The sequence below is a fragment of the Theropithecus gelada genome, chromosome X, assembly GCF_003255815.1.
Source record: "Theropithecus gelada isolate Dixy chromosome X, Tgel_1.0, whole genome shotgun sequence".
Classification (NCBI taxonomy): domain Eukaryota; kingdom Metazoa; phylum Chordata; class Mammalia; order Primates; family Cercopithecidae; genus Theropithecus; species Theropithecus gelada.
The window spans coordinates 31511739-31539287 of NC_037689.1; the positions used below are offsets into that span (position 1 = coordinate 31511739).

Below are 27549 nucleotides of genomic sequence, written 5' to 3' on the forward strand. Positions count from 1 at the left end.
ATTAAACCTCACTTTGTTCCCAGTTTCGGGTATATCTTTATCAGCAGCGTGAAAACGAACGAATACATGGCACTTTTAAAGAACAGGTACCGGTACTTTCAAGTGGGTCTATGGGTGCTATATTTCAGGAGTTTTTAAAGGGAAAAAAAGTTCAAGTGTACCTCAACTCTTTGGAATGAAATGAATTATTGAATGCTGAAATATTGAGGCTGGGCACAGTGACTCACACCTGTAATCCCAGTACTTAGGAGGCCCGGAGGCCAAGGCAGATGGATCCGTGAGTCCAAGAGTTTGAGACCAGCCTGGGCAACATGGTGAAACCCCATCTCTACAAAAATACAAAAATTAGCTGGGTGTTGCGGTGGGAGGATCACCTGCCAAGGAGGTGGAGGCTGCAGCGAGCCCAGATAGTGCATTCCAGCCTGGACAACAGAGTAAGACCCTGTCACACACACACACACACACACACACACACACACACACACAAGGAGGAAGGAAGGGAAATGGAATATTGAATACTAAACCATTGAATATTGAAATGCAATGTGGGGGAGACATCTGACCTGTGAGAGCACTTCTCAGAATGCAGGTCAATTTGGCAGTATTTTAATGCCATTCTGTGTTTTGTAACCAGACAGATGTATTGTTCTGTAACCCATGCATAGCTGTGTTCAAGTTTTGTTTTGTTTTGTTTTGTTTTGTTTTGTTTTGAGATGGAGTCTTGCTTTGTCACCCAGGCTGGAGTTCGGTGGTATGATCTCAGCTCACTGCAACCTCCACCTCCCAGGTTCAAGCAATTCTCATGCCTCAGCCTCCCGAGTAGCTGGGATTACAGGTACACGCCACCATGCCTGGCTAATTTTGTATTTTTAGTAGAGGCAGGGCTTCACCATGTTGGCCAGGCTGGTCTCGAACTCCTGACCTCAAGTGATCCGCCCGCCTCGGCCTCCCAAAGTGCTGGGATTACAGATGTGAGCCACTGCGCCCAGCCGTTCAAGTTATTTTGATAACACTTCAAGCTAGGAGTTTCTGTTAGTGTCTGCCTGGTGCACATGAGAAATCCGACTTCCTTGAGTGGGGTTGCTGTTGTCTGAAGCTCTGAGGTTGAGCTATTTAGTTACAGCTTGTTTTCTAAGCCTGTGCTGTGTCTTCAGCCTCCTCTAAGCTGAGAGCAGACCTGCCCTCCCAACACTTTGGGACCAGACCTCCCAATACTTTGGGAGGCCGAGGCAGGTGGATCGCTTGAGGACAGGAGCTCAAGACCAGTCTGGCCAACATGGCGAAACCCCATCTCTACTAAAAATACAAAAATTAGCCGGGCATGGTGGTGCATGCCTGTGGTTCCAGCTACTCGGGAGACAGTCAAGAGGATCACTTGAACCCAGGAATTTGAGACTACCCCAGGCAACACAGACCCCATCTCTACAAAAATTTTAAAAGTTAACCAAGCATGGTGATGGGCACCTATAGTCTTAGCTACTTGTAAAGCTGAAGTGGTAGGATTGCTTGAGTCCAGGAGTTCAAGGCTGCAGCATGCTATGATCACGCCACTGTACTCCAGCCTGGGCAACAGAGCGAGACCCCAACTCTTATTTGTTGGTCTTAATTTTCATAATGCAGTACTGATTTTCAAGGTTTTATTAAATAAGTGATTTGCAGCTCATCTTAGAAAGGTTTACCCCTTTGTATATGGCAATTTTCCATAAGCCACATAAAAATACTGTGACTTGAAGTAAATATTTCTGAATCTAGCCCTATGTGAGCATTTCCACAAACATTCATGTTGTTTCTGAAATTTTTGTTCATTTGTTCCTGCAAAAACAAATGCAATTTGTGTGTGCATGTGTGTCTGTGTGTGATGTGTGCACCTGTGTCTTGAATGCTTCATGTTCCCTTGTGGGACATGCCAGTCGACAGCCTCATGTTGTCCGAGGTGTGTCACGACTCCCCACCTTGCATGAGGAGTTGCGGTGGTGACAGGTGTGGGAAAGTGCATATGGATTTAACTGCTGAAAGTGGCTTCAGGGGATTGTGAAGATCCAGGTCCAGTCCTTTGTGGTGGGAAGGTGTTATTGGAATTGTTGATTAATTTGTACTTGTTCTTCCTCTAGACAAGCAGATGTCCAGTGTTGGGAAGGCAGCCCAGGATCACAGCAGCACCCACCGAGTCAGAACGCACCGAACCCACCCGTATTCTCTGAACCATCTCACTCCCAGGGAGCCCCAGAGCTGCCCCAGGAGGGCCGGGGCCGAGCAGGAACCCTACCTCGAGATTATAGATACTTGGAGGAGAGCATCCCAGCAGACTTGGGACCCCGAGCCCATAGCCCTGGCTCACCCCTGCATGCTCGAGGACAAGACTCGTGGCCAGTGAGCTCAGCCCTGCTCGCCAAGAGGCCAGCCCCACAGAGGCCACCGCCACCCAAGCGCGAGCCCAGGAGATACAGGGCCACAGACAGCGCACCTACCGACGCACCCCTGGCCGTCCTTGGCAGGCCCTTCCCAACACCGTCCCCTGCATCCCTGGATGTGTGTGTGGCCCGTCTGTCCCTCTCCCACAGCCCCTCTGTGTTCAGCAGTGCCCAGCCCCAGGACATCCCGAAGGCCGCTGCCTGTGAGCGTGGAAGCCAGCATGTGAGTGGGGACACATCCCTTCCTCTGCCAGAAGCACCGCTCCCTCCCAAGCAGCAGCACCTGCGCCTGCAGACGGCCACCATGGAGACCTCGCGCTCCCCCTCGCCCCAGTTCGCTCCCCAGAAGCTGACGGACAAACCTCCCCTGCTCATCCAGGATGAGGATTCAACCAGGTACTGTCCTGCCACAGTGTTCCCTCCCTACGAGGCTCCTTCCGTGAGACACAGGTTCTCAGTGGGTCTTTCTGGGGAGACACCTGGGCACCTTGCTTTAGCTCAAGGCGTTGGACTCAAAGTCAGTCCTGGGGAATAACTGCGTGGACAGAAAGTGAAGCTTCAGTGGTGGTTGGATTTTTATCTCATTGAGGGACTGCTCTTTCCTACAGGGAACAGGGGTAGATGTGAATAGGTGGTTCATCTTCCCCTTTTTCCAAGCCAGATGCATTTATAGCTGCATTACCCACAGGCATCTGCAGGGTAGAGGTCTGTTTTGTTGTTGCTGTTGTTGTTGTTGTTTTAATGCAGTCAATATTTGTGATTGGAATTGATTTGAAGGTAAGCATGCCACCGTTAGGTGAAATTGGTAACATTGTAAGGTTCTGAAAGGAAAGTATCTTACCCCTTTCAGGCTGCTCTAGTAAAGATCTCATAGCCTGCACAGCTCGTTAACAGTGTTTTTCATGGTGTCTAGTATTTTCTTACTCCTTTTTTTCCAGATTTTTTTTAAATGTTAGAAAGCTAAGCTGGTATACACCTTTTGTTAAAGCAGAAGAATACTCATTCACGTTTCATGGTGCTATCAGGATTTCAGGCATGGAATTATTGCGTCCATTGAGATGTTGGTAAATGTCAGGCAGGGACTTGACCTTTCAAGAGCGCTAGGCCCAGCATGGTAGCTCACACCTGTAATCCCAGCACCTCGAGGGGTCAAGGCAGGTGGACTGCTTGAGCTCAAGGAGTTCGAGGCTACCCCAGGCAACATGGCAAAACCCTGTCTCTACTAAAACTACAAAAAATTAGCCAGGCATGGTGGTGCATGCCTATAGTCCCAGCTTCCCAGGGAGGAGGCTGAAGTGGGAGGATCACCTGGGCCTGGAGGTCAAGGCTGCAGTAAGCCAGGAGGGCACCACTGCACTCCAGCCTGGGTGACAGAGTGAGACCTTGTGCAAAAAAGAGCACTGGCTGTTTAGCTTTTTTCACACACAAACACCACCTCCTTGAGTGCCTTGAAGGACTGAGAAATGAAAGAAGGGGAGAAATTCTGTCTCATCCTCTAGAGCAGTGGCTCTCAACCTAGGAGGTAGAGGGCGATTTTAGCCCCTAGGGGACATTGGGCAATGTCTGGAGATAGTTTTTGTTGTCCTAAGTGGGATGGGAGTGGGGGGTGCTCTCTGCATCTAGTGCTGGAACCCAGGGAGGCCGCTCAGGGTCTGCAGTGCATGGACAGCCCCCACAGAGCATTGTCTGACTGCAGATGCCATCTGCTGTTAGGCTGGGAACCCTGCTGTAGAGCTGCATGCCCAGTACAGGACCCACCGTCACCTGTGCTGTGTAAATGTGGAGCAAAGAAAACCAAGTCGATGAATGCGGGTCCTCGGTCACACCAGGTGTGGAGGGTGGCTGCCGTCCTGGACAGGACAGATAACAGGTATTCCCATCACCGCAGAAAACTCTGTGGGACCTCACTGCTCTAGAGTCTCAAGTCATTTTTTTTCTTTTTTTTTTTTTTTTTTTGAGACGGAGTTTTGCTCTGTAGCCCGGGCTGGAGTGCAGTGGCCGGATCTCAGCTCACTGCAAGCTCCGCCTCCCGGGTTCCCGCCATTCTCCTGCCTCAGCCTCCGGAGTAGCTGGGACTACAGGCGCCCGCCACCTCGCCCGGCTAGTTTTTTGTATTTTTAGTAGAGACGGGGTTTCACCGTGTTAGCCAGGATGGTCTCGATCTCCTGACCTCGTGATCCACCCGTCTCGGCCTCCCAAAGTGCTGGGATTACAGGCTTGAGCCACCGCGCCCGGCCAAGTCATTTTTTTTCTTAGCCTCTAAGTAACTCAGCAGAGAAAGGATATGACTGATACTGATCTTGTATCTCCAGCGGAGGCGTTGTAACCACAGCTTTCTCTGTGGGCCAAAACTGGGCGTTGCATCATTTAAAATGTATCTAAAGATCACTCAGATATCCTTTCAATTGGTAACATTGTAAGGTTCTGAAAGGAAAGTATCTTACTCCTTTCAGGCTGCTCTAGTAAAGATCTCATAGACTGCACGGCTCATTAACAGGAGAAATTTGTGAGTTGATGAGGGCTGGTTGCTGGAAGGTCCGATCCACTGTGTTCTGTCCTTATTTTGAAGTCAAGGCTTGTGAAACTGTTCTCATGTGGAAGTCAAGAGCATTTTTAAGAAGAGAGACCATTTCTATTAAAAAATGATCAGGAATAGATGCTTTGTTGGAAAGTGTATGTGAACCTGTGGGAGACAGGAGATTTGGTTTTTTCTTTCCCAGTATTTTATTTTATATTATTATTATTATTACTATTATTATTATTATTATTATTCCCTGTCGCCCAGGCTGGAGTTCAGTGGTGCGATCTTGACTCCTGGGTTCAAGTGATTCTCCTGCCTCAGCCTCCCGAGTAGCTGGGATTACAGGCGCACGCCACCAAGGCAGGCTAATTTTTGTATTTTTGGTAGAGACGGGGTTTCACCATGTTGGCCAGGCTGGTCTCAAACTCCTGACCTCAGGTGATCTGCCTGCCTCGGCCTCCCAAAGTGCTGGGATTACAGGGGCGAGCCACTGCACCCAGCCTCTTTCCCAATACTTTAAAACCTGTGAAGGGAGATTTGTTTGTGTTGTTTAATTTTTTCTATTGTGCACATCAAATTCTGCACAAAAGGGGGAGGATACCAACACAGGCTGATGTGAAAGTCAGTAATAGGCAAGCAGAGCTTCTATGGGGGGATGAAGGGAGTGCAGAGGTTCTGCGTTTGCTGCTGCTTGGATAAGGTGGCCGGATTTTCCTCCTCCTTTTATTATTATTTCTTAACAGAGAGGTAGGGGGGTGGTCTCACTGTGTTACCCAGGCTGGTGTCAAACTCCTGGGCTCAAGCAGTCCTCCCACCTCAGCCTCCCACAGTGCTGGAATTCCAGGTATGAGCCACTGTGCCTAGCCAGGGTTTTCCTTTATAAGTCTGACCTATCTAAACGGTATTTTCCACAGTTAGACTTTGTAAATTTTCTTCATGAGGAAGCAGTTGTGAGGTGTCTGTCAGTCCCTAGATAAAACACATCAGATGTTAATGGACCCTACTGGAGAGAGGGAGGAAAATACACAGTTAGTTCATCTCAGCCTGAGCACCACTCCCTTGATAGGGAACGAGCCCTCCTGCATTCCCAGTCACCAGTGAAAGAGGGAAAAACAGCATGAAATTTAGAGCATCGTGGCTGCCCTCGTGCTGTGGAAAATTTGATTCATTTGCGTAACGTCGTAGGGGCAGTTTTGGGTTGACTTCATTAGAAGCACATCCTAATTTGGGGTTGTGGAGTTTGGCCTGTTTCTTTTTGCTTCCCTCCTGACCACTAGCATATGGGGCTGCTTCTCCAGTGCTTTGAAAAGCTCTTGGCTGAGTTGGCCCTGGTCAGCGTGGTCCAGCATGGTGCTGCTGAGAGCAGCAGGTGCAGGTCTGCCCCAGACAAGGGACTGTGGCATTGCCGGGCCTGTTCCTCCCATGCTCTCTCCCCCAGTCTCCCAGGGGTGCTTTAGGTGCCTCTCTAGTCCCTTTCATCCAGAAACTTTTTTTTTTTTTTTTGAGATAGAGTCTTGCTCTGTTGCCCAGGCTAGAGTGCAGTGGTGCGATCTCAGCTCACTGTAACTTCTGCCTCCCAGGTTCAAGTGATTCTTGTGCTTCAGCCTCCTGAATAGGTGGGATTACAGGTACGCACCACCACACCCAGCTAATTTTTGTATTTTTAGTAGAGACAGGGTTTCGCCATGTTAGCCAGGCCGGTCTCGAACTCCTGACCACAAGTGATCTGCCCGCCTTGGCCTACCAAAGTGCTGGGATTACAGGCATGACCCACCACACCTGGCTGAAACTTTTTTTAAAAAAAGCACATCTGTGCCCTTTGGGAGTAATACAGAACCGATGACTCCCTGCTTACTGCGAGATCATAATCTCACTGGTGTGCAAATCTGTGCAACACTAGCTTGAAGCACAGGGGGACGGGGGTACAAGGATAGTGTGGAGTGGGCTGCCCTGCACATGGCACAGGAACTTCTCCTGAGTGGGATGGTGGGGGGCTCTGGCCTGACTCCAAGCACAGCCACTCCAGAGAGGAGCTCTCCCCAGGCCCTGAGAAGTACGCAGGAACCCGCGGAACTGCAGCAATCTAAGGACAGATGGGAATCCTGGAAAATGCCCATCCACTGCAGGCTTCACCTACAAAAGAACGTTTAACCAAACAGGGCTTGTTAAAGTTTGCATTATCATCGGCGGAATGACAAATGGTATTAAACAGTCCTCACGGCCCCCCACAAACCCCTGGAGGACACCTCGGGATGCCTGAGGGGTGACATTGGCAGTTTGAGCATGGAAAGGATGCTGGAGTTGGAAGGCGGAGGCAGGAGTCAGAGGGAGCTTCTTGAGGCCTCTGTCTCATCCAGGATGTGCGATCATGGAGGCTCCTTCAAGTCGGGTGGCTGGCTAGTGCCTTCGAGTCAGGTTCCCATCCGAAGGGGAGGGCAGGGGATGCGTCAATCGGGGTCTGTGGCTGGAGCATGCTTTGCGATTTCAGCAGACTGTTTTTCTTCCAGAATTGAGCGGGTGATGGACAACAACACCACGGTGAAGATGGTGCCCATCAAGATCGTGCACTCGGAGAGCCAGCCAGAGAAGGAGAGCCGCCAGAGCCTGGCGCGCCCTGCTGAGCCACCTGCCCTGCCCCGCGGGCTGGAGAAAGACCAGATCAAGACGCTGAGCACGTCGGAGCAGTTCTACTCCCGCTTCTGCCTGTACACGCGTCAGGGTGCTGAGCCCGAGGCCCCACATAGGGCCCAGCCAGCTGAGCCCCAGCCCCTGGGCACCCAGGCGCCCCCTGAGAAAGACCGCTGCGCCTCCCCTCCGGGGCTCAGCTACATGAAGGCCAAAGAGAAGACTGTGGAAGACCTGAAGTCGGAGGAGCTGGCCAGGGAGATTGTGGGGAAGGATAAGTCCCTGGCCGACATCCTGGATCCCAGTGTGAAGATCAAAACCACCATGGACTTGATGGAAGGTATCTTCCCCAAAGACGAGCACCTCCTGGAAGAAGCCCAGCAGCGGAGGAAACTGCTCCCCAAAATCCCCTCTCCTAGAAGCACAGAGGAGAGGTGAGTAGACGTGGCCTCCCAGCTTCGGCATGACTCTGCCTGGCATCTCTTAAACTTGTAAAGGGAAAGGGGGCATGCCTCTCTGTTTTCATGTGTGCTTTTGGGGAAGACAGATTTTCGTAAGGGCTCCTCGATACTTAGCACTTTTTGACTTTTTTGTGAGCCTCCTGAAAGAGGAATGGAGGGTTCACGGCCCCATCCCAGGGAATGATGACTTTGGCCCTGACATGAAAATCCACACTGCAGGCCACCACGCCTTGGCCTGAGGCCAGCAGGATTTCTGATGATGGCCACAAGTCTCCTTTCTCGTAAGACAGCTGTTCTCAATGGGGCCGTTGTCTACCCTGGGGTACAGTTGGCAATATCACTGTGGGGAGGGGTGCTCCGAGCATCTGGTGCGTGGAGCCTGGGGACGCTGCTCAACATCTACAGTACACAAGAGGGCCCCCACCACAGAGAGTCATCCAGCCCCCACATGTTCCTAGTGCCAACATGAGAATGAAGGCTTAGATTGAATATATATGTGGTTCTTTATGAAATGGATTTTTAAAACTTTATTTGAAATTTTTTTACATCTGCATTAAAAAAAAAGTATTATAATTTGGCCATGCGTAGTGGTGCACACCTGTAATCCCAGCACTTTGGGAGACCAAGGTAGGCGGATCATTTGAGCCCATGAATTCAATACCAGCCTGGGCAACATGGCAAAACCCTGTCTCTACAAAAAGTACAAAAAATTAGCCAGGCATGGTGTTAGATACCTGTAGTCCCAGCTACTCGAGAGGCTGAGGTGGGAGGATCACTTGAGCCCAGCAGTTGGAGGCTACAGTGAGCTATGATGGTGCCACTGCACTCCAGTGTGGGCGACAGAGCAAGACCCCATCTCTTGAAATAGAAAGGAAAAAAAAATTATGACAATTTACACCTGCCTGAACGAATGTATTTTAATTGGTTTTGTAAGTAGCACTTTCAGCATATCTCCTTCAGCCGCTTGACCACAAAGGCATGTGTGGTGGCATCTTCCCTGCTGCTGACATACATTCTGCCAGCACAGCATCATTCATGGGTGGGAAGGTGGAGTGGGTGTGACACACAGCCAAGGAGGAGCAGCTGGACCAAGTGAACCCAGGCAGGAGGGCGCCAACAGGGCTGCTGGGAGGAAGGGAGAAGGGTTGGTGTTTGTAGATAGCATCACACGTGCCCTTGTCCTCATCAACCCAGGCTCCTGGTAGAGGTGATCTGTGCTCTCACCTCTATGGCAGAGATTTTTAGACATTCCTGCTTATTTGAGTTTTTGCCGTTTTTAAAAACTACATTTCCTACACTTACGAGTATCCATTTGGCAGGGTTGATGGTTTTTAGTTTTAACCTTGTTACCTACTTATTTTTCCCCGTTTGGCTGTCTCATCTCCCTGGCTGGTGTCCTTTTGTGAGCGCCAGCGTTGATTTGTCACAACCCAGGGAGTGGGGCGGAGGGGCTGTTTGCATGCACAGTCCCAGCTCATTGACGTTCCCATGCCTTTACCCAGGAAAGAGGAGCCCAGCGTGCCTGCGGCCGTATCCCTGGCCACCAATTCTACCTACTACAGCACGTCGGCCCCCAAGGCGGAGCTGCTGATCAAGATGAAGGACATGCAGGAGCAGCAGGAGCGTGAAGAAGATTCGGGGAGCGACTTGGACCATGACCTGTCGGTAAAGAAGGTAGGAGAGCCCATTTCAAATGACAGTGTGCGCGTGTCCAGGCAGGGGCAGGCATCCGGACCATACCATCCTACCCCAGCGCAGACCCTGTACCACGTGTCCCAGGGCGTTTGTGTTCAGCTTTCACTCAGGACAGTGGAATTTGAGGTGATATTAATGAAGCCCTCTGTGGTTAGTTCTGTGTTCTAATCTTGACCCATTCCACCAACATCTCTTTGCTGTTTCAGTAGGATCCAGTGTCAAATTAGTTTAGTCACCATTCTTTTTCATTTTATCTTATTTATTTTTGAGACAGGGTCTTGCTCTGTCGTGCAGGCTGGAGTGCAATGGTGTGATCATGGCGCACCGCAGCCTTGACCTCCTGGCCTCAAGCGATCCCCCTGCCTCAGATAAAGGAAAATTATTTTCAAATTAGAAAGTGGTAACTTTTTTTTTGGACGGAGTCTCCCTCTGTCGCCCAGGCTGGAGGGCAGTGGCACAATCTCGGCTCACTGCAACCTCTGCCTCCCAGGTTCAAGCAATTCTCCTACCTCAGCCCCTCAAGTAGCTGGGATTACAGGCGCCCGCCACCAAGCCTTGCTAATTTTTGTATTTTTAGTAGAGACAGGGTTTCACCATGTTGGCCAGGCTGGTCTCAAACCTCAAGTGATCCACCCACCTCAGCCTCCCAAAGTGCTGGGATTACAGGCGTGAGCCTCTGCTTCCGGTCTAGAAGGTGATAACTTTTTGGTTCAAGGTATTAAAAAGAAAATGAAAATTAAGGGTTTGGGTCTTGGGGCTTTTACGGGCCCTCCGTCTGGCACAGGGTACCATTCGCTTCATTCTGGCTGCACATTCCTCTTTTGAAAAATAAAGAATCCAAAACATGTTCAGTTTTTCCACCCAGAACCAGGAAAATCATACTGTCTGGACCATTTGAATTTGGGCCACACCCTGCCTGGATGTAGAGAACTGCATTCTTTGCTCGCATGCCTTTGTTTTTCATGATATAATGAATTTCAGAAGCTGCATGCCTTGATTCTGCCACCCTCATCTGTGGGGCACTCTGTCCACCTGCTTTGGGAGGCTGGAGATGCTGGGAAGCCGCCTCACCAGAAGTGTGGCTCCGGAACTGAGTGAGTCACTGTGACCTGGAAGTTGGCTTCACTTTAGTTCAGCAAGCGTGAGTTGGGCACCTGCACCAGAAGCACATGCTATACATCCCAGCTCTCTATGGTGCTGGTGACTCAGCGGTCCTGTTTTCCTGCTTGATTTGACAAAGTGGCCACTGCTGTATTACATTTTCTCCCTGCTTTTCCCGCAGCCACACACTTATGATGTCGCACGTTCCTGCAACACGTGTACAGGCGGAGGCATGTTCAGGGAGGAAGCAAGTACAGCACAGGTGGGGACTTAGCAGGCCACCTGCTCTGTAGCTGCTTCAGGGGAACACATGAGACCCGAATTCCGCAGGCTTCCAACATTCCCAGGGGGACCACAGTTGTCCCAGTCACCGCGTTGCTAGGTGGTCATAGAGCTGAGAGCCAAATCAGGGGACCCTCTATTTTAGGAGAAGACTAAGGACAGAGGTGAGAGAGTGGAAGTCCCAGGCAGGGATACAGCAGGGGTCTCTGGTGGCTGGTAGAGAAGCAGCACGCAGAGACGACAAAATATGGTTTTATACTAGGGTAGCTCAGAAGGACTCTGCCTAGAAAAGAGAGCACCATGTTGAGTTGTGGGGCTTCTTCAGGAGAAGCAGATGGCTGATTGCTTTAAGTTTGGAATCTTTGAGAATTATGGCGTTTCCCTGGAACCAGGAGGTGAGTGCAGGGCCCAGACAGAAAAGACCTTGTTTCCCCCATAGAAGGGAATAAAAGGTGGAGGAAGGGAATGGCCCAGGGCTCAATCGCCCTGAGCCTCGGCCCATCTTAGTGAAGGGGTGAGAGTGGCTGTGTGCCTGGTCTCTACTGTTGCAGGCTCTTACCTGAGCCTCCCGGAAAGCCACATGCTGCAAGAAATAGCAGATGGGCCTCCCATACAGTACGGACCACAGTGGTGAGCCCTTCAGCACCCTGGGTGGTGTGGACAGCCACAGATCTGTGCGCTGTCTCAGGCCAGGTCTTGTCTCAGAAATCTTTGAAAGCCAATGGTTGCTCTTTATACAATGGCCCTTTAACAAAGGGGAAATGGTTTCAATAAAAGTGTGCATGTGACACGTAAAAGAACCAATACAGAAATCTGGACTCCTTCCAGAGAGCCCAGTTTCAAATTAGCTCAACTGAGGTAGATTTTGAGGGCACGTGTTCACGCACCGTATAAAATCTACATTTCCGTAATTGCTGAAGAAGAATGGCACTGAAAAATTCCTGAACAGCCCTGATGGGCGTCCTTCCATATCCACAGTTACCTGCATTGCTTACAGTCTTCCTTCAGGCTAGCATTGGTATCAGATAGGAATTTGGGAAGTTCTTCCTGCCTATTTCCTGTTTTGTGCTTTTCCCTCAAGTGATGAGTATCTAAAATTTGGCCACATTCTCAGCTGTGAGATTCTCGATTTAAACAGTCTCTCCAGATAGGTAGTGAGTAGGAAAAGGTACAAACTGCTTTTCCTCTGCTCTCACGCCACAGCAACCAACACAGAAGACTTTGGTGACCACATGTGTGAGGGGGGTTTTCCCACACACCCAGCAAGCAGTCACTTCTGCAGCGGACACCAACTGGGTGGCCTCTGATTCAGTTCAGTTGTGACACTGTCAAACTGGAGGTAGCGTCATATCCCACAGGTTGAGGGCTCAGTCCCCAAGACTGCACCCCCCACACACACCAGTTGCAAGTCTGAGTCTCAGGGACTTCTGACCAACCACCTACAAGTTGGGGTTCCCATGACCCCTGTTTAGTTTCCATTACTTTGCTAGAGTGGCTCACAGAACTCAGGGAAACATTTACATCTATGATAAGGAGTGTTACAAAGGATACAGATGAAGACATGTGTAGGGCGAGGCATTGGGAAAGGAGTGTAGAGGAGCTTCCATGCCCTCCCTGGGTGCTCCACCCTCCAGGAACCTTCCTGTCTTCACCCGTCAGGAAGGCCCTAGCCCTGTCCTCTTGGGCCTTTAATGGAGTCTTCATTGGATAGGCCTGGTAGACATCTGTGTAGAAATGTGATTGAACAAAAAGACTACAATCCAGTCCTAACAGACTGTGGAGAAAGCCACAAGGTCTGCCTATTGAGATTCTTGTTGGCCTCTCTATGTAGCGTTCCTTCCCCCTAGGTGTGCCGCAGGACCCTTCGAGAATATGGGGATCTTAAGACCTGCAGTCATTCAAGGGGCCAGAGGATTTCTTTACGGAAAGGTTGGGGAAGATTAGATCCTGCTTTGGGCAGGTCAAAGAGGGCAGGAGAAGGTCAGGGAGCGAGAGTCTGTTTTCTGAGGCATAAAGCACGCCAACATTATAACGAGGGCTGTGGGAATGATGAGCCAGGAACTGTGGACAAACCCCAATATAGATAGATAGGTAGATAAATATCTATACGTATATTGCATCACAGGTAGGTGAACAGAAACACAGATATATAGACACAGACAGAGGAAATAAAGGGAAAAGAAATCTAGACACATATGTGTTTAAAATGGTAAGGGAAGAAAATGTCTTGGCATCCTGAGCAGCTGTAACCTGACCTGGAGAAGCCAAAGCAACGTCTCCATTCCATGTGTGCTTTCCGGGAGAAAGCGGTGCTGGGGACTCAGCAGCCAGGGTGGATGCATCCTGCGCAACTGCTTTCCGCTTTCACCTGTAGGAGAGGCAGACTGAAAAACCCAAGGCGGACTGAACCAAGAGGAGGCAGTCCCCCGATAAGAGCTCATACCTACCTTCACATTTCTTCACATTTTGGGGGGATATATAAATGCTAGGTGGAGATTCTCTTTAAAAGCATCTGTGTGTGTCTGGGCACAATGACTCACACCTGTAATCCTAGCACTTTGGGAGGCTGAGGCAGGAGGATCACTTGAGCCCAGGAGTTTAAGACCAGCCTGGGCAACATGGGGAGACCCCGTCTCTACAAAAGTAAAAAAAAATTATCTAGGTGTGGTGGTGCATGCCTGTGGTCCCAGCTACTTGGGAGGCTGAGGTGGGAGGATCGGTTGAGCCCAGGAGGTCACTGCTGCAGTAAGTGGTGATCATGATCATGCCACTGCACTCCAGCCTGGGCAACAGAGTGAGACCCTGTCTCAAAAAATAAAATAATAAAATAAAATAAAATAGAAGTATCTATGTGAGGGAAAGACCTCACGCAATCAGGAAATAGGCTGCCTCGTATCTAGCACGTGTCTCTCCTGCTGTGGGGTTGACTTTTCCTGCCTAATACTCATCCGCCTGGTCATTTTACCTGTAGATTATGGAATCAGGGCAGTTGCTCCTCATCCCAGATCCCACTGTTGATGAGAACTGATATCTCCTGGGGACTTACTGGATCTGAGCATTGGGCTAAGCGCTTTACACACCGCCATCCCATTCACCTTCATGCCAGTCCCAGAGGTAGGGCTGCGACCCCTGTGCTGCTCTTGGACACTTCTATCCCTCAGAGCTCAAGCGAGACTTCAGTCTCTCATCCATCCAGGCCCAAGCATGAGCCACTCTGCTGAGCTCTGCAGACCCACTGGGGTCAGAGTCTGTCAGCTTCCCCAGGGAAGGGATGATGGCACTGACAATTGCCGAGGATCCACTTTGCATGCAATAGTGTTGCTTGTTATGACAAAGTGAGCTTTCCTGTTCACATTGACTGTTGAGTTCATTTTGATCGGTGCACCTGAGCACTCTTCAGTGTCCGTCCTCCTGCCGTGCGCTCCCCAGAGCGTGTGCTGGCATCACAGTCCCGAGCGAACCGCAGTGGTGGTGGATGTGAGGCTGGTGTCGTCAACGGCATCTTGGGCAGGGCTGGTGGCAGGGAGAGTTCTTGAAAGGCAGCACATGACCTTTGTCCTAAACATTGCTTCCTCACAATTCGCCCTGCTCAGGCAAACTCCCATGACATGTGTCGTGGACGGATTCAAAGGCAGAAAGACAGCCATGGCCATGAGACAGGGCTCTTCCAGGCAAGACTTACCTGTCGGACTCCTTAAAGCCACCTCTGTAATATCTCTCAAATATGGCGTTGGAGGAGGAGGAGGATCTGTTTATTTGTCTGTCACTCAGATCAGACTGTATGTTGCCACCTCACTTCAGGATGGCAGCTGATTTAAAGGGTTCATACTTTTCACTTTTATTTTTGCTCCTTAAAAGTTAATCATTTATAAACAGGGTGTGGTGATACACGCCTATAGTCCCAGCTACTCAGGAGGCCGATGCAGGAGGATGACTTGAAGCCAGGAGTTCGAGGCTGTAGTGCACTATGATCATGTCTGTGAGTAGCCACTGCACTGCAGCTTGGGCAACATAGCAAGACCGCTTCTCTAAACAAGTCAAAAAAAAATCATCATTTAGAAGGCTGGTGGGAAAGGGCATAGAGTGTTAGTGTCTAATAGTTACGCAGTTTCAGTTGGGGAAGATGAAAGAGTTCTAGAGACAGATGGCAGCATGAATGTACCACACACCACAGAACTATGCTCTGAAAAGTGGTCAAGATGGCAAGCTTTATGTCACATATATTTCACTACAATTAAAAACAGTCATCTGTTTGCATTTTGGTCAAGTTGAAATCAGTAGGTTATAGTAAAAGACTGTTCAGTTCATTCGTATCGCTTTGTTGGTCTTAATTTTTATATGCTAGTATTAGCAATTAATTTTTTTTTTCTTTTTTCTTTTCTTTTTTTTTTTTTTTGTGTGTGTCTTTAGCAATTAAAATTTTAATTGCTAAGCCAGGCCTGGTGGCTCACACCTGTAATCCCCAGCACTTTGGGAGGCCAAGGTGGGTGGATCCCTGAGGTCAGGAGTTCAAGACCAGCCTGGCCAACATGGCGAAACCTTGTCTCTACTAAAAATACAAAAATTAGCCAGGCGTGGTGGTGCATGCCTGTAATCCTGTCTACTCAGGAGGCTGAGGCACGAGAATCGCTTGAACCCGGGAGGCCATTGCACTCCAGCCTGGGTGACAGAGCAAGACCCTGTCTCAAAAAACAAAAATTAAATAAAAATAATTGGTAGTGACAATAATTATATGTACAGGACACTTACTAATCATGGAATTCGGTGCTGGACATAAGACTCAATACTTTCTCTCTATGTGAGTCTTTACATTAGAAAATTCCAAAGAACAGAATACATAGGTCTGTGACTCCTTCCAAAGATACGGGTTAAAACTGCATCTACCATGATGAGCATCAGGGCCACAACTCCAATGTTCTCTAATAGGGCATGAACAGAACGAGAACAGGTTTATTTTGTTTTATTTTTAAATGCCAATAGTATCATTAGGAGTCATTCTTCTTTCCCTTAGTCGTATAAATCCCCTATTATTTGATGATGCAAAAGTGAGCTTTCACGCAGGTCAGCTCACCTTTCATGTAGGCGCACCAAGGTGGCAGTGAGCAGTGTGGCCGGGGTGGGGGCCGGCCTAACTAGTGTCTCCGTGTTCCCTTGCCATCCCATGCACAACAGCAGGAGCTCATCGAGAGCATCAGCCGCAAGCTGCAGGTGCTTCGGGAAGCCCGCGAGAGCCTGCTGGAGGACGTGCAGGCCAATACTGTGCTGGGGGCCGAGGTGGAGGCCATCGTGAAAGGCGTCTGCAAGCCCAGCGAGTTTGACAAGTTCCGGATGTTCATTGGAGACCTGGACAAAGTGGTGAACCTCCTGCTGTCACTGTCAGGCCGCCTGGCCCGGGTGGAGAATGCCCTCAATAATTTGGACGACAATGCTTCTCCTGGTGATCGGGTAAATACAGATGCGTCTGACTTGGAAATGGGGGATGGTCTCGTGGGAAGGCTGTTTTTCAAGTGTTGTGAAAGTCAGCTCCTTGGAGCCTAGCATAGCTTCCACATGACCTGTCCACCTCCTCCTGCAGACCTTGTCAAGACAGTGCACACGCTATACCCTCTCCTTCCTTTTATATTTCTTTCTTTTTTTTTTTTTTTTAATTATTATTATACTTTGAGTTCTAGGGTACATGTGCATAACGTGCAGGTTTGTTACATATGTATACTTGTGCCATGTTGGTGTGCTGCACCCATCAACTCGTCATTTACATCAGGTATAACTCCCAATGCAATCCCTCCCCCCTCCCCCCTCCCCCCTCCCCATGATAGGCCCCGGTGTGTGATGTTCCCCTTCCCGAGTCCAAGTGATCTCATTGTTCAGTCCTTTTATATTTCTTTAGTTGTTTGTTTGTGACAGGGTCTCATTCTGTCGCCCAGGCCAGAGTGCAGTGGTGTGATCTCGGCTCACTGCAGCCTCTGCCTCCCGAGGTTCAAGAGATTCTCCCACCTCAGATTCCCAGGTAGCTGAGATCACAGGTGCATGCCACCAGGCCCAGCTAATTTTGTATTTTTTTGGTAGAGACGTGATTTCACCATGTTTGCCAGGCTGGTCTGGAACTCCTGAGCTCAAGTGATTCGCCTACTCAGTCTCCCAAAGTGCTGGGATTACAGGTGTGCGCAACCGTGCCCGGCCTCCTTCCTTTTAATTGAGGGGAAAAGGTGCTCATCAGATGCAGGGAGTTGAACTGTCATTGGACTGCAGGGCTGTGGGATCTTCCCAAAGAACTGTTACCTCTTTTTGACATATTTTCAGATACTCCTATTGACTCTTACTGATAATCGTCTCTTCTTAGAAAAATCATGTTGTTGTTTTTAACTTTTCTTTTACCATGTATAAGTCCGTAACAGACATACCTGCCTGCTGACGATCGTAAGTACTCAGTGATAGCTGTTTTCTTGTGGTTGTTGTAGCTGTGATTTAACAAGAGGGCATATATCAGTCTAGAAGGAACCAGACCGTGCACCTGACTTTTCTCCTGTTCCTGAGGCGTGCAGCTCTCAAGGCGTTTCTCAGTGGGTCTGTCTTTTCGTGCTTTCACATGTGAACCAAGGGAAATAATAGCTGCCTTGTTGGCTTCTACCTCATAGGCCAAATATCAATAAAACAGCTAGTTTTGTTTGCACAGAACAGGCCTTCAGAATGTTCATCTGTATCATCTTAGCCTCTCTCAGAAGGGGAGCAGAAGAAGCGCCTCTCCCCTTTCTCCAGGTGAGGGTGATTTGGGCCACGCAGAACGCTGTCCTGGAGCTGGGCTTGGAGACGGTGCCCTTCTGACTCAGCCGAGTGCTTAGTTACTGTGTCGTGGAACTAGCTAGGTCAGGGTGGCACCGTGCCCGAGGCGGCTGCTGGCCGACACCTGTGCACAGCACTGCGTCTTCACCCTCGGGCTTCCTTGTGTGCAGACATGCTCTGCAGGCTCGAGGGCTTCTCCTCCTTCTGCCAGGAGCGTTTAGCAAGCCTGCCCTGAATTCCTGTCGAGTCCTCCCATGTGGCCAGCTGTCCCACGGTGTTCCCATGGAGCGGACCTTGATACCAGGAGGGCCCCGCAGTCCTTTGCCCTTTGCAGCATCTCAGAATTCTGTCGTTGTGAGTCCTTTGGTGACTCTTCTGCTCACCATTCAAGGCAGGTGGGAGAGAGGCAGGCTCAGACAGCAAGAGGAAACCCAGAGAGGCCTGTGGGCGGCTTCTGGGGGCCTCAGGCTGGCCCGCTGCAGCCATGAGACACGTGCCCCTGGGCCTTGGGCCCTGGGTTTGTCTCTGTGGACCCCATCGGATCTCTGGTGGCATCAGGGTTTCCATCAATAAGTTGTGGGACCAGCCCACAAGTTGCCAGTGTCTTCAAGGGTTGGCCAGTACCCGGGCTTTCATCCTGGTCCTCAACAGGCTTGTTTGTCTGTCAACAGCAATCACTGCTTGAGAAGCAGAGAGTCCTGATCCAGCAGCACGAGGACGCCAAGGAGCTCAAGGAGAACCTGGACCGCCGCGAGCGCATCGTCTTTGACATTTTGGCCAACTATCTGAGCGAGGAGAGCCTCGCGGACTATGAGCACTTCGTGAAAATGAAGTCGGCCCTCATCATCGAGCAGCGGGAGCTGGAAGATAAAATCCACCTTGGTGAAGAGCAGCTGAAGTGCTTATTCGACAGCCTTCAGCCTGAAAGGGGCAAATAAGAGACCGGTCCCCCGTGGAGGAGAGGGGCACGGGGCTTCCGAGCTCCAGCTCCGTTCCCAAGGATACTCGCGAAGACCCTGCCCGTGTTCATGCCCTGGAGACTTCTCTTATAGCAAAGAGGCTGTTAGAAAAGCAATAACTTTTGTGTTTGTGTGGGATGATTTATTTAATTTTTTAGTTTCCCTTTTGATTGCTGAGAGCCATTTTCCTTTACACATAACTACATCTGACACTAGGCTCTGCCAGATGTGAGTTTCCACTGCATGGGCTGTGGGCTGGGCCTGTGGTGCATGCCGAGTGGTCACTGTCAGTGGGAAACCCGTTGTTCCTCCCGTCTTCAGATGCTGAGCCAACTGCTTGGACAGCGGCCAGCACGTCATGACGTGCATGAGAGGGGGACCCTGGTGCGCATCTTCTCTTGTGATTCATCCAGGCATGGGCTGCCAGGTTTTGTCCCTGCTCGTTCAACAGTGTGAGCATTTGTCTCTGTTATCTAATGATGTTCTCTGACCCAGCAGAAGTCATCATCATGATGATGATAATTTATTAACTTTTTGGAAAGGTGAATAGTTTCCTAATGGTTAAAAACCAACTGTGAAAGGAACAACCTGTGTGGTTAGGTTCACTCATTCTAAGATTAAATTGCCACTTAAAGAAATAACGTGCATGCTTTAAAAAACACAGTCACGCATCAAACAGGCAAATAGCTTTAGTCCTTCTCACCTAACATCACAGTTTTTCTGCAAAGTAAAATTTTTTGGTTAAGAGTGTGTCCAGTAGTAATGTGCTTGTTAGCTGTTCCTCAAGACTAACAGAATATTTTTTCAGTTGCTTTCCCCCCATGTATTTTGTATGCATATGGTTGTCCATCATAATTGGCTACTTTTCCATTGTTTCCTCCTTAAGTCATTTAGCTTGGCATGAGGGCCACATTCCATGTACGGGAAGACCCCTTCCTCTGGCTCTTCAGAGGTCCCGTGGACTACACAACTCCTGAGCTTGATCTTTTTCTGCCATGAAGTTTAAAGATTCTATATCCATTTCCTTGATTGAAATGGCAGGATTCTAAAGAGAGCCTGGTTTATTAAAACACTGTCATGCTGTCAATTTCCAATTGACAAGTCACAGACTGGGAGAAAATATTTGCAAATCATGTATCTGACAAAAAGGTTTGTGTCCAGGATGTACAAAGAACTCTCAAACTGGATAGTAAGAAAACAGCCCAAGTGAAAAGCAGGCAAAAGACTTGAATAGACACTTCACCAAAGAGCATACACACGTGGCAAACAAGCACACGAAAAGATGTTCAGCCGCCGACAGCTTGGTTATAATTTATAACTTACTTATTTTTATCTAATAATTGTAGATTCAGTGTATTTCTTCAAAAAATGTTTAATTAAATGCATGTTAATGGTGAGTGAATCCTTTGGGTGACTTCGTGTTTAGGCCGTATTAGGGCATTTGTTGGATCAACAGATCATTTTAATCCTGACTTCCCCTTATTCCCATAAAAGATGTTTTCCAGTGAAGTGGAGATTTCATTTTGTCAGCAACAGTGACCACCGCCTTACCAAAGCAGACACGTGCGCGTGCACAGACGCACACACACAGATGTCTTAAAAGACTGGAATCCACACTGCCTGAGCCAGAGGGGCCGTGTTGGCGGTAATGCCTTCTATAGAGCCAAGTCCAAACTGGCAAGCTCAATGATGCAGGCAATAAACAGCCTTTCTGGCAGCCTACCAATGCCAGAAGGATAAATGTCTTTCCAAAAGTGTGTATTCCTGTTCAATTAAGCTCTTGCTAACTTGAAAACTCCCTGTTCTGCCAGCGAAGCTCCCTCCTCCTCTCCAGCTGGTGGTCACTCGCTGTGAATGGTGGTCAGTCTGAAAAGGTGAAGCTAGCTGTGCACTTAGCCCCATCTTTCTCCCTCAGGGAGAGGACCCAAGGAATTTCAGAGAATTTTGTTTGACAGAGCTTTTACCTGTTATTCTTTGCCCTCAAATACAGTATTGTGGTCATTTTGATATGTGTGTAAAATGTGAATAATCCAATTTGTGTGTCTGTACTCAGCCTTTTGATGTCTTTTTAGGACTTTCTCTTCTACATAGCAATACATAGTGCTCGAGTATCCTTGTAGCAAAGCACATAGAGTGAGCTGTCCCGTCAGTTCCCCTGTTTGCCTCTGAAATGTCTGGTTAGTGGGGACCCAAAGATTCTAGTGAGTCAACATCCATAACTCTGTATCTAGTTGTATTATTCACAGAAAAGCAATCTGGTGCTAATGGTTGGCCCTTGTGTTCTTGGGTGGCAGCTGCTCCTTCCCCTTCTTGTAGCGTGGCTGTGGAGGGCTCTGCCTATGGGAGGTGGCCTGTGGCTTGTATCCTTCAGTCCACCGCAGCAAATGTGTGTAGATTTCATGCTCGACACTTACCACTCACCTATCAACAGATCATCCTGCTTGACTGTAACAAAATAAAGTGTCTCTTCAAGTGAATGGAGCATGTCTTTGATTTACCTACCTTACAGCTTTTGTAAAAAAAGAATATCCTCACCATATGTCAGATTCTTAAGCCATCTGAGTAAACTGTGGGATTGATTATATGTGTGTAATTTATTTACACTAGTCGGTTTGTAGTAAAGAAACAGGGACCAGGTCGCATCAGTTAGCTGGTGCCCCAGTAATGCTGTGTAACAAACTATAAAATGTCAGCAATAATCTGTGCAACAAAGTATTGACTTAGCTCATGAATTTGTAGATGAGCTAATTCAGCCTAGACTCTGTGCCGTGTGCCTCTCCTCTTCCTTGTGGGACCAGCAGTATGGCTGAATGTGTTCATGGCAGGGGCAAAAGACAACACACCCTGTCACAAAGGGGCTTCTCCTGGCTTTGTCCTGTCATACGTGCTAACCTTCTTCTGGCAAAGCACATCTCCTGGCCAACCCCGGCATCAAAGGGTGTGGAACAGGCTCCACCTCTTTAGTGGAGGAACCACAAATTCACATGGCAGACTGTGGACACAGGGAGGGATGAAGAATTGAGGCTTTCCATGGGCTCCGTCTTGCCCGCCCCCTAATGTCTACTGATATGGGGTGGCACCAAAGCGGCTGGGACCACGGAGTCAAGTTGCCTGGAGCAAAGCCACCTCTGTCACTTCTTAGTTGTGTGGCCACAGCAAGTAACCCAGCCTCTGTAATTGGAGATGGGCTGCTGTGAGGTCAGATGAGTTGATAAATGTTCGTGTGCTTAGATGCCATGCTTGGTTCACAGCACGGCTGCATAAGCTATGAATACAGCTCTCATCCTGTTGTGCACCTGGAGGAAACACTGTCTCTGCGGTCAGAATAGATCCGCCTGCCACAGTCAGAATTAGATCCGCCTGCCAGAACCACCCGAGAGATAGATACGGTTGATTTCTTTTAATTGGTAGGATTAGAAATGTTTCTGCTAGGGAGCAGATTTGTGAGAGCTGAAGGTTAGGTATCAGGGTTATGGGAAAACATTTAGGAAAAAAGACACAGTCTTGCTCTGTCTGTAGCCCAGACTGGAGTGCCGTGGTGTGACCATGACTCATTGCAGCCTCTAACTCCAGGGCTCAAGTGATCCTCCCACCTCAGCCTCCCAAGTAGCTGGGACTACAGGCACACTCTCTACCACACCTGGCTAATTTTTTATTTTTGCAGAGACAGCATCTTGCTATGTTCCCCAGTCTGGCCTCAAACCCCTGGCCTCAAACCGTGCTCCTGTCTTGGCCTCCCAAAGTGCTGGGATTGCAGGTATAAGTCACTGCACTCAGCCCAGTGTTGGGTTTATATGTGTTTTCTTGTGTTTGTTTAAACTCCCTTTCTATGACTGTCAGATTTTTTTCTTTTTCTTTTTCTTTTCTTTTTTTTTTTTTTTTTTTTTTGAGATGGAGTCTCGCTCTGTCATCCAGGCTGGAGTGCAGTGGCGTGATCTCAGCTCACTGCAACATTCACCTCCCGGGTTCAAGTGATTCTCGTGCCTCAGTCTCCCAAGTAGCTGGGATTACAGGTGTCCACTACTATGCTCAGCTAATTTTTGTATTTTTGGTAGAGATGGGATTTCACCATGTTGGCCAGGCTGGTCTTGAACTCCTGACCTCAAGTGATCCACCCAGTTTGACCTCCCAAAGTGCTGGGATTACAGGCATGCACCACCACACCTGGCCTTATGATGGTCATATCTTAATTTATATGTTTAACCTCTTGGTAAAATTTGGGCTATAAAGTAGAGCAGGTTCTGTGATTCTTTTTAATGTTTTCTAATAGTCAAAAAGTGGAAACAGCTCTGATGTTTATCAGTAGGAGAATAAATAATGATAGTTTACTATGTACAATAGAATACTGCTCAGAAATACAAAGGCATAAATTACTGAAACACACAAAATATAAGAATGCATCTAAGAAACACCGTGCCAAGTGGGAGACAGCTGAGGTAAGAAGAGTGCCTGTGGCAGGACTTTGTTTATGTGAGGTTCTAGAATTGGCCAAATTGTCTGTGGTAGAAAATATCAAAGTCATAGTTGCCTCCAGAGGGGGAGGTGGGCACAGGGTACTTGGGGTGAAGTTCATGTTCTGCAAATGGATAGGGGCATGGGTTACTCAGATGTTGGCTTTTGTCAAAATCCAGCCATCATACACTTAAGATTTGTGCATTTTATGAAAAAAAGAAATAAATATTGAACTGCACTTCATGCTATGCAGGCTGATGTGTTTAGAGAAGAATATACTGATGTCTGCAATTTGCTTTGAAATGCATACAAAATAAGATGGGTGAATGGGTGGGGAGAGATGAATAGGTGTATTGATATGTGATAGGCACAGTAAAACACTAATGGCAGAAAGTTCGTGGTGAGTATACAGGTGTTTACTGTAAAATCCTTTCAACTTTGCTGTTTGAAAATGTTCATAATCAAATACTGGGAGAAAATATACATCTCACCCAACATAGCCTTCCTAAGAGCCTTCCAGATGATCTGTCTGCTCTTAGGTATTCACAGAAAAGATGCAAAAGCCATTTCCTGGGCATATAGTTCACTTATTCTCTTGTTGATGTATTCATATATAGTTATTAATATTCTTTCTTTCTCTGTTTACCAGAAAATTATAATATGGTGTATTTATTTGTTCTTGCATTGCTATAAAGAACTACCTAAGACTGGGTAATCCATAAAGAAAAGAGGTTTAATTGGCTCACAGTTCCACAGGCTGTAAAGGAAGCATGGCTGGGGAGGCCTCAGGAAACTTACAGTTATAGCAGAAGGTGAAGAAGAAGGAGTCACGTCTCACTAGGTTGGAGCAGGAGGGAGAGAGAAGGGGGAGGTGCTACACACATTTAAACAACCAGATCTCATGAGAACTATCATGACAACAGCAAGAGGGGAATCCATTCCCATGATCGAGTCACCTCCCACCAGGCTCCTCCTCCAACATTGGGGGTTACAATTCAACATGAGAATTGGGCAGTGACACAAATCCAAACCATATCATTCTGCCCCTGGCCCCTCCCAAATCATGTCCTTCTCATATTGCAAAGTACAATCATCCCTTCTCAACAGTTCCCCAGTGTTAACTCATTCCAGAATTAATTCTAAAGTCCACAGTCCAGAGTCTCATCTGAGAGAAGGCAAGTCCCTTCCACCAAAGAGCCTGTAAAATGAAAAACAAGTTACCTCCAACATTCAGTAGGGGTACAGGTATTGGATAAATAATCCCAATCCAAAGTGAAGAAACTTGCCAAAACAAAGGGGCTACAGGCCCCACGCAAGTCCAAAACCCAACACGGCAGTCATTAAATCTTAAAGCTCCAAAATAATCTCCTTTGACTCCATGTCTCACATCTAGGCCATAGTGATGCAAGAGGTGGGTTCCCAAGGCCTTGGGTAGCTCTGCCCCTGTGGCTCTGCAGGGCTCAACTCCCATGGCTGCTCTCAAGGGCTGGCGTTGAGTGCCTGTGGCGTTTGTAGGTGCATGGTGCAAGCTGTCAGTGGATCTACCATTCTGGTCTCTGGAGAACAATGGCCCTCTTCACAGCTCCACTAGGCCATGCCCCATTGGGGACTCTGTGTAGGGGCTCCAACCCTACATTTTCCCTCTGCACTACCCTAGCAGAGGTTCTCCATGAGTGCTCTGCCCCTGCAGCAGACTTCTGCCTGGACTTCCAGGCCTTTCCATACATTCCCTGAAATCTAGGCAGCAGCTCCCAAGCCTCAACTGTTGCCCACTGCACACCTGCAGGCTTAACACCACGTGGAAACTGTCAAGGCTTATGGCTACCACCCTCTGGAGCAGTGGCCTGAGACATATCTGGGGCCCTTTTAGCCAAGACTGGAGCTAGAGCAGCTGGGACACAGGGAGCAGTGTCCTGAGAATATGCAGGGCAGCGGGAGCCCTGGGCCTGGCCCACAAAACCATTTTTCCCTCCTAGGCCTCTGGGCCAATAATGAGAGGGGCTGCCATGAAAGTCTCTGAAATGCCTTGGATGGATTTTCCCCCATTGTCATGGCTATTAACATTCAGCTCCTCTTATGCGAATTTCTGCAGCTAGCTTGAATTCTCCCCGGAAAATGAGTTTTTCTTTTTTACCACATGGTCAGGATGCAAATTTTCTAAATTTTTATGCTCTGCTTCCCTTTTAAATATAAGTTCCAGTTTCAGATCATCTCTTTGCCCACGCATATGACCATGCTGTTAGAAGCAGCCAGGTTACATCTTGAACACTTTGCTGCTTAGAAATTTATTCTGCCAGATACCCTAAATCATTTCTCTCAAGTTCAATGTTCCACAGATCTCTAGGGCAGAAGCATAATGCCTCCAACTTCTTTGCTAGCACATAACAAAAGTGACCTTTGCTTCAGTTCCCAATAAGTTCCTCATCTCCATCTGAGACAACCTCAGCTTGGACTTCATTGTCTGTATCACTATTGGCATTTTGCTCACAACAATTTAACAAGTCTCTAGGAAGTTCCAACCTTTCCCTCATTTTCCTGTCTTCTAAGCCCTCCAAACTGTTCCAACCTCTGCCTGTTACTCAGTTCCAAAGCTGCTTCCACATTTTCAGGTATCTTTATGTCAATACCCCATTCCTGGGGTGTTGATATAATTCTGTATTAATTCATTCTCTCATTGCTATAAAGAACTACCAGAGACTGGGTAATTTATAAAGAAAAGAGGTCTAATTGACTCACAGTTCCACTGGCTGTACAGGAAGCATGGCTGGGGAGGCCTCAGGAAACTTACAATCATGGCAGAAGGCAAAGGGGAAGCAGGCCTGTCTTACATGGCCAGAGAAGGAGGAAGAAAAGAGAAGGGGGAGGTGCTACACACTTTTAAACAACCATATCTCCTGAGAATTCACTATTATGAGAACAGCAAGGGAGAAATCCACCCCCATGATCCAATCACCTCCCACCAGGCCCCTCTTCCAACACTGGGGATAACAATTTGACATGAGATTTGGGTGGGGACACAAATCCAAACCATATCATAAAGTGTGCATGAAGGACTTCAAAGGGATGTTAAAACATTTATTTGTTATACATGTGCATCAGGCAAACAGGAAGTTTTTTACAAATCCCTGTATATGCTCTTGCCCCTTAAAACCCTGTTTGACGTGTAGTGTCATCCAAGTTTCATGTCAGTGTTCGAAGTTAATATAATCGCTGCTTGCTTTGCTGAGTTGCTTTGACATATCTGGATATCATCTTTCTGTGTGTAGAGAGTATACCCAGGTGCCTCTGGGTTTTTTTCTCAAATATTTGTTGAGGGTATCCTCAAACCCCTGTGCTCTTTGGGTGTTGGATCTTTGCTCTGAAGACAGGAAAAGGAGTGCTGAGACAGCAAAGGTGACTGGAATGCCAGGAGCCTCACCTGGCTCAGAAGAAGCCCCCAAGGGCAGCAACATCCTTGATGTGGTGAGCTGAAAGCCAGCGCTCCCTAAAGATCTGTGGCCCCTGAATGGATGAGTTCCCTTGGCGTCTTGCTATCTTTGTGATCCATTTCAGTCAAAGATGTGTGAAAAGCATTCACACATTCAGTTGTAACGTGCCCTACTGTCACTAAACCTCATACCATCAATTTTATAAAGCTCTTTTAGTGAGACCAGCCTTGCAGCAATTGCTCTATGTTTGGGAAAGCAAAGATGGATATTACCACAAAACTGCCCCATTCAAGAGTTTTTTACCTACATGATAATTTTGCCTTCTCCCTGTGTTCCCTCTTTTCATAGGATTTCACCTACATATCTGTGCATGTGTGTGTGTGTGTGTGTGTGTATATATATATATATATTTTTTTTTTTTTTTTTGAGACAGGACCTCACTCTGTTGCCCAGGCTGGAATACAGTGGCACAATCACAGCTCACTGCAGCCTTGATCTCTCTGGGTTCAGGCAATCCTCCCGTCTCTGCCTCCCAAGTAGCTGTGACTACAGGCGTGCGCACCCTCACCTGGCTAATTTTTCTGTTTTTTTTGTAGAGATGGAATTTCATTATGTTGTCCAGACTGGTCTCGAACTCCTGGGTTCAAACGATCCTCCCAAAGTACCGGGATTACAGGTGTGAGCCACCCTGCCCAGCCTACATATTAATTTTGCTTTTGAAAAGGAAAGTTCAGCCAATGAGAACTGGGTGTTGAAAGGATCCAGAGCTTAAGATGTGCACATTGAGATCCCCAGCCTGGTAATAGAGACTTCTTCATAAGCCTGGAGTGTTTC

At 48.2% G+C, this 27549-nt stretch overlaps 1 protein-coding gene across 3 annotated transcripts in view; it reads left to right on the forward strand.

The window, feature by feature from the left end:
• SHROOM2 (shroom family member 2) overlaps positions 1 to 21312 on the forward strand; it is a 164962-nt gene extending 143650 nt beyond the window's left edge. For 2 of the 3 annotated variants that reach the window (XM_025371818.1, XM_025371819.1), the window contains 5 exons: positions 2112 to 2807; positions 7440 to 7991; positions 9521 to 9692; positions 16269 to 16541; positions 18548 to 21312. In XM_025371818.1, the coding sequence (XP_025227603.1) occupies positions 2112 to 2807; positions 7440 to 7991; positions 9521 to 9692; positions 16269 to 16541; positions 18548 to 18814 (1960 nt within the window). In that variant the 3' untranslated portion in view covers positions 18815 to 21312. The remainder of the gene's footprint in view (positions 1 to 2111; positions 2808 to 7439; positions 7992 to 9520; positions 9693 to 16268; positions 16542 to 18547) is intronic. The other variant, XM_025371820.1, reaches the window with a different exon arrangement.
• The last annotated feature ends 6237 nt before the right edge of the window (positions 21313 to 27549 follow it).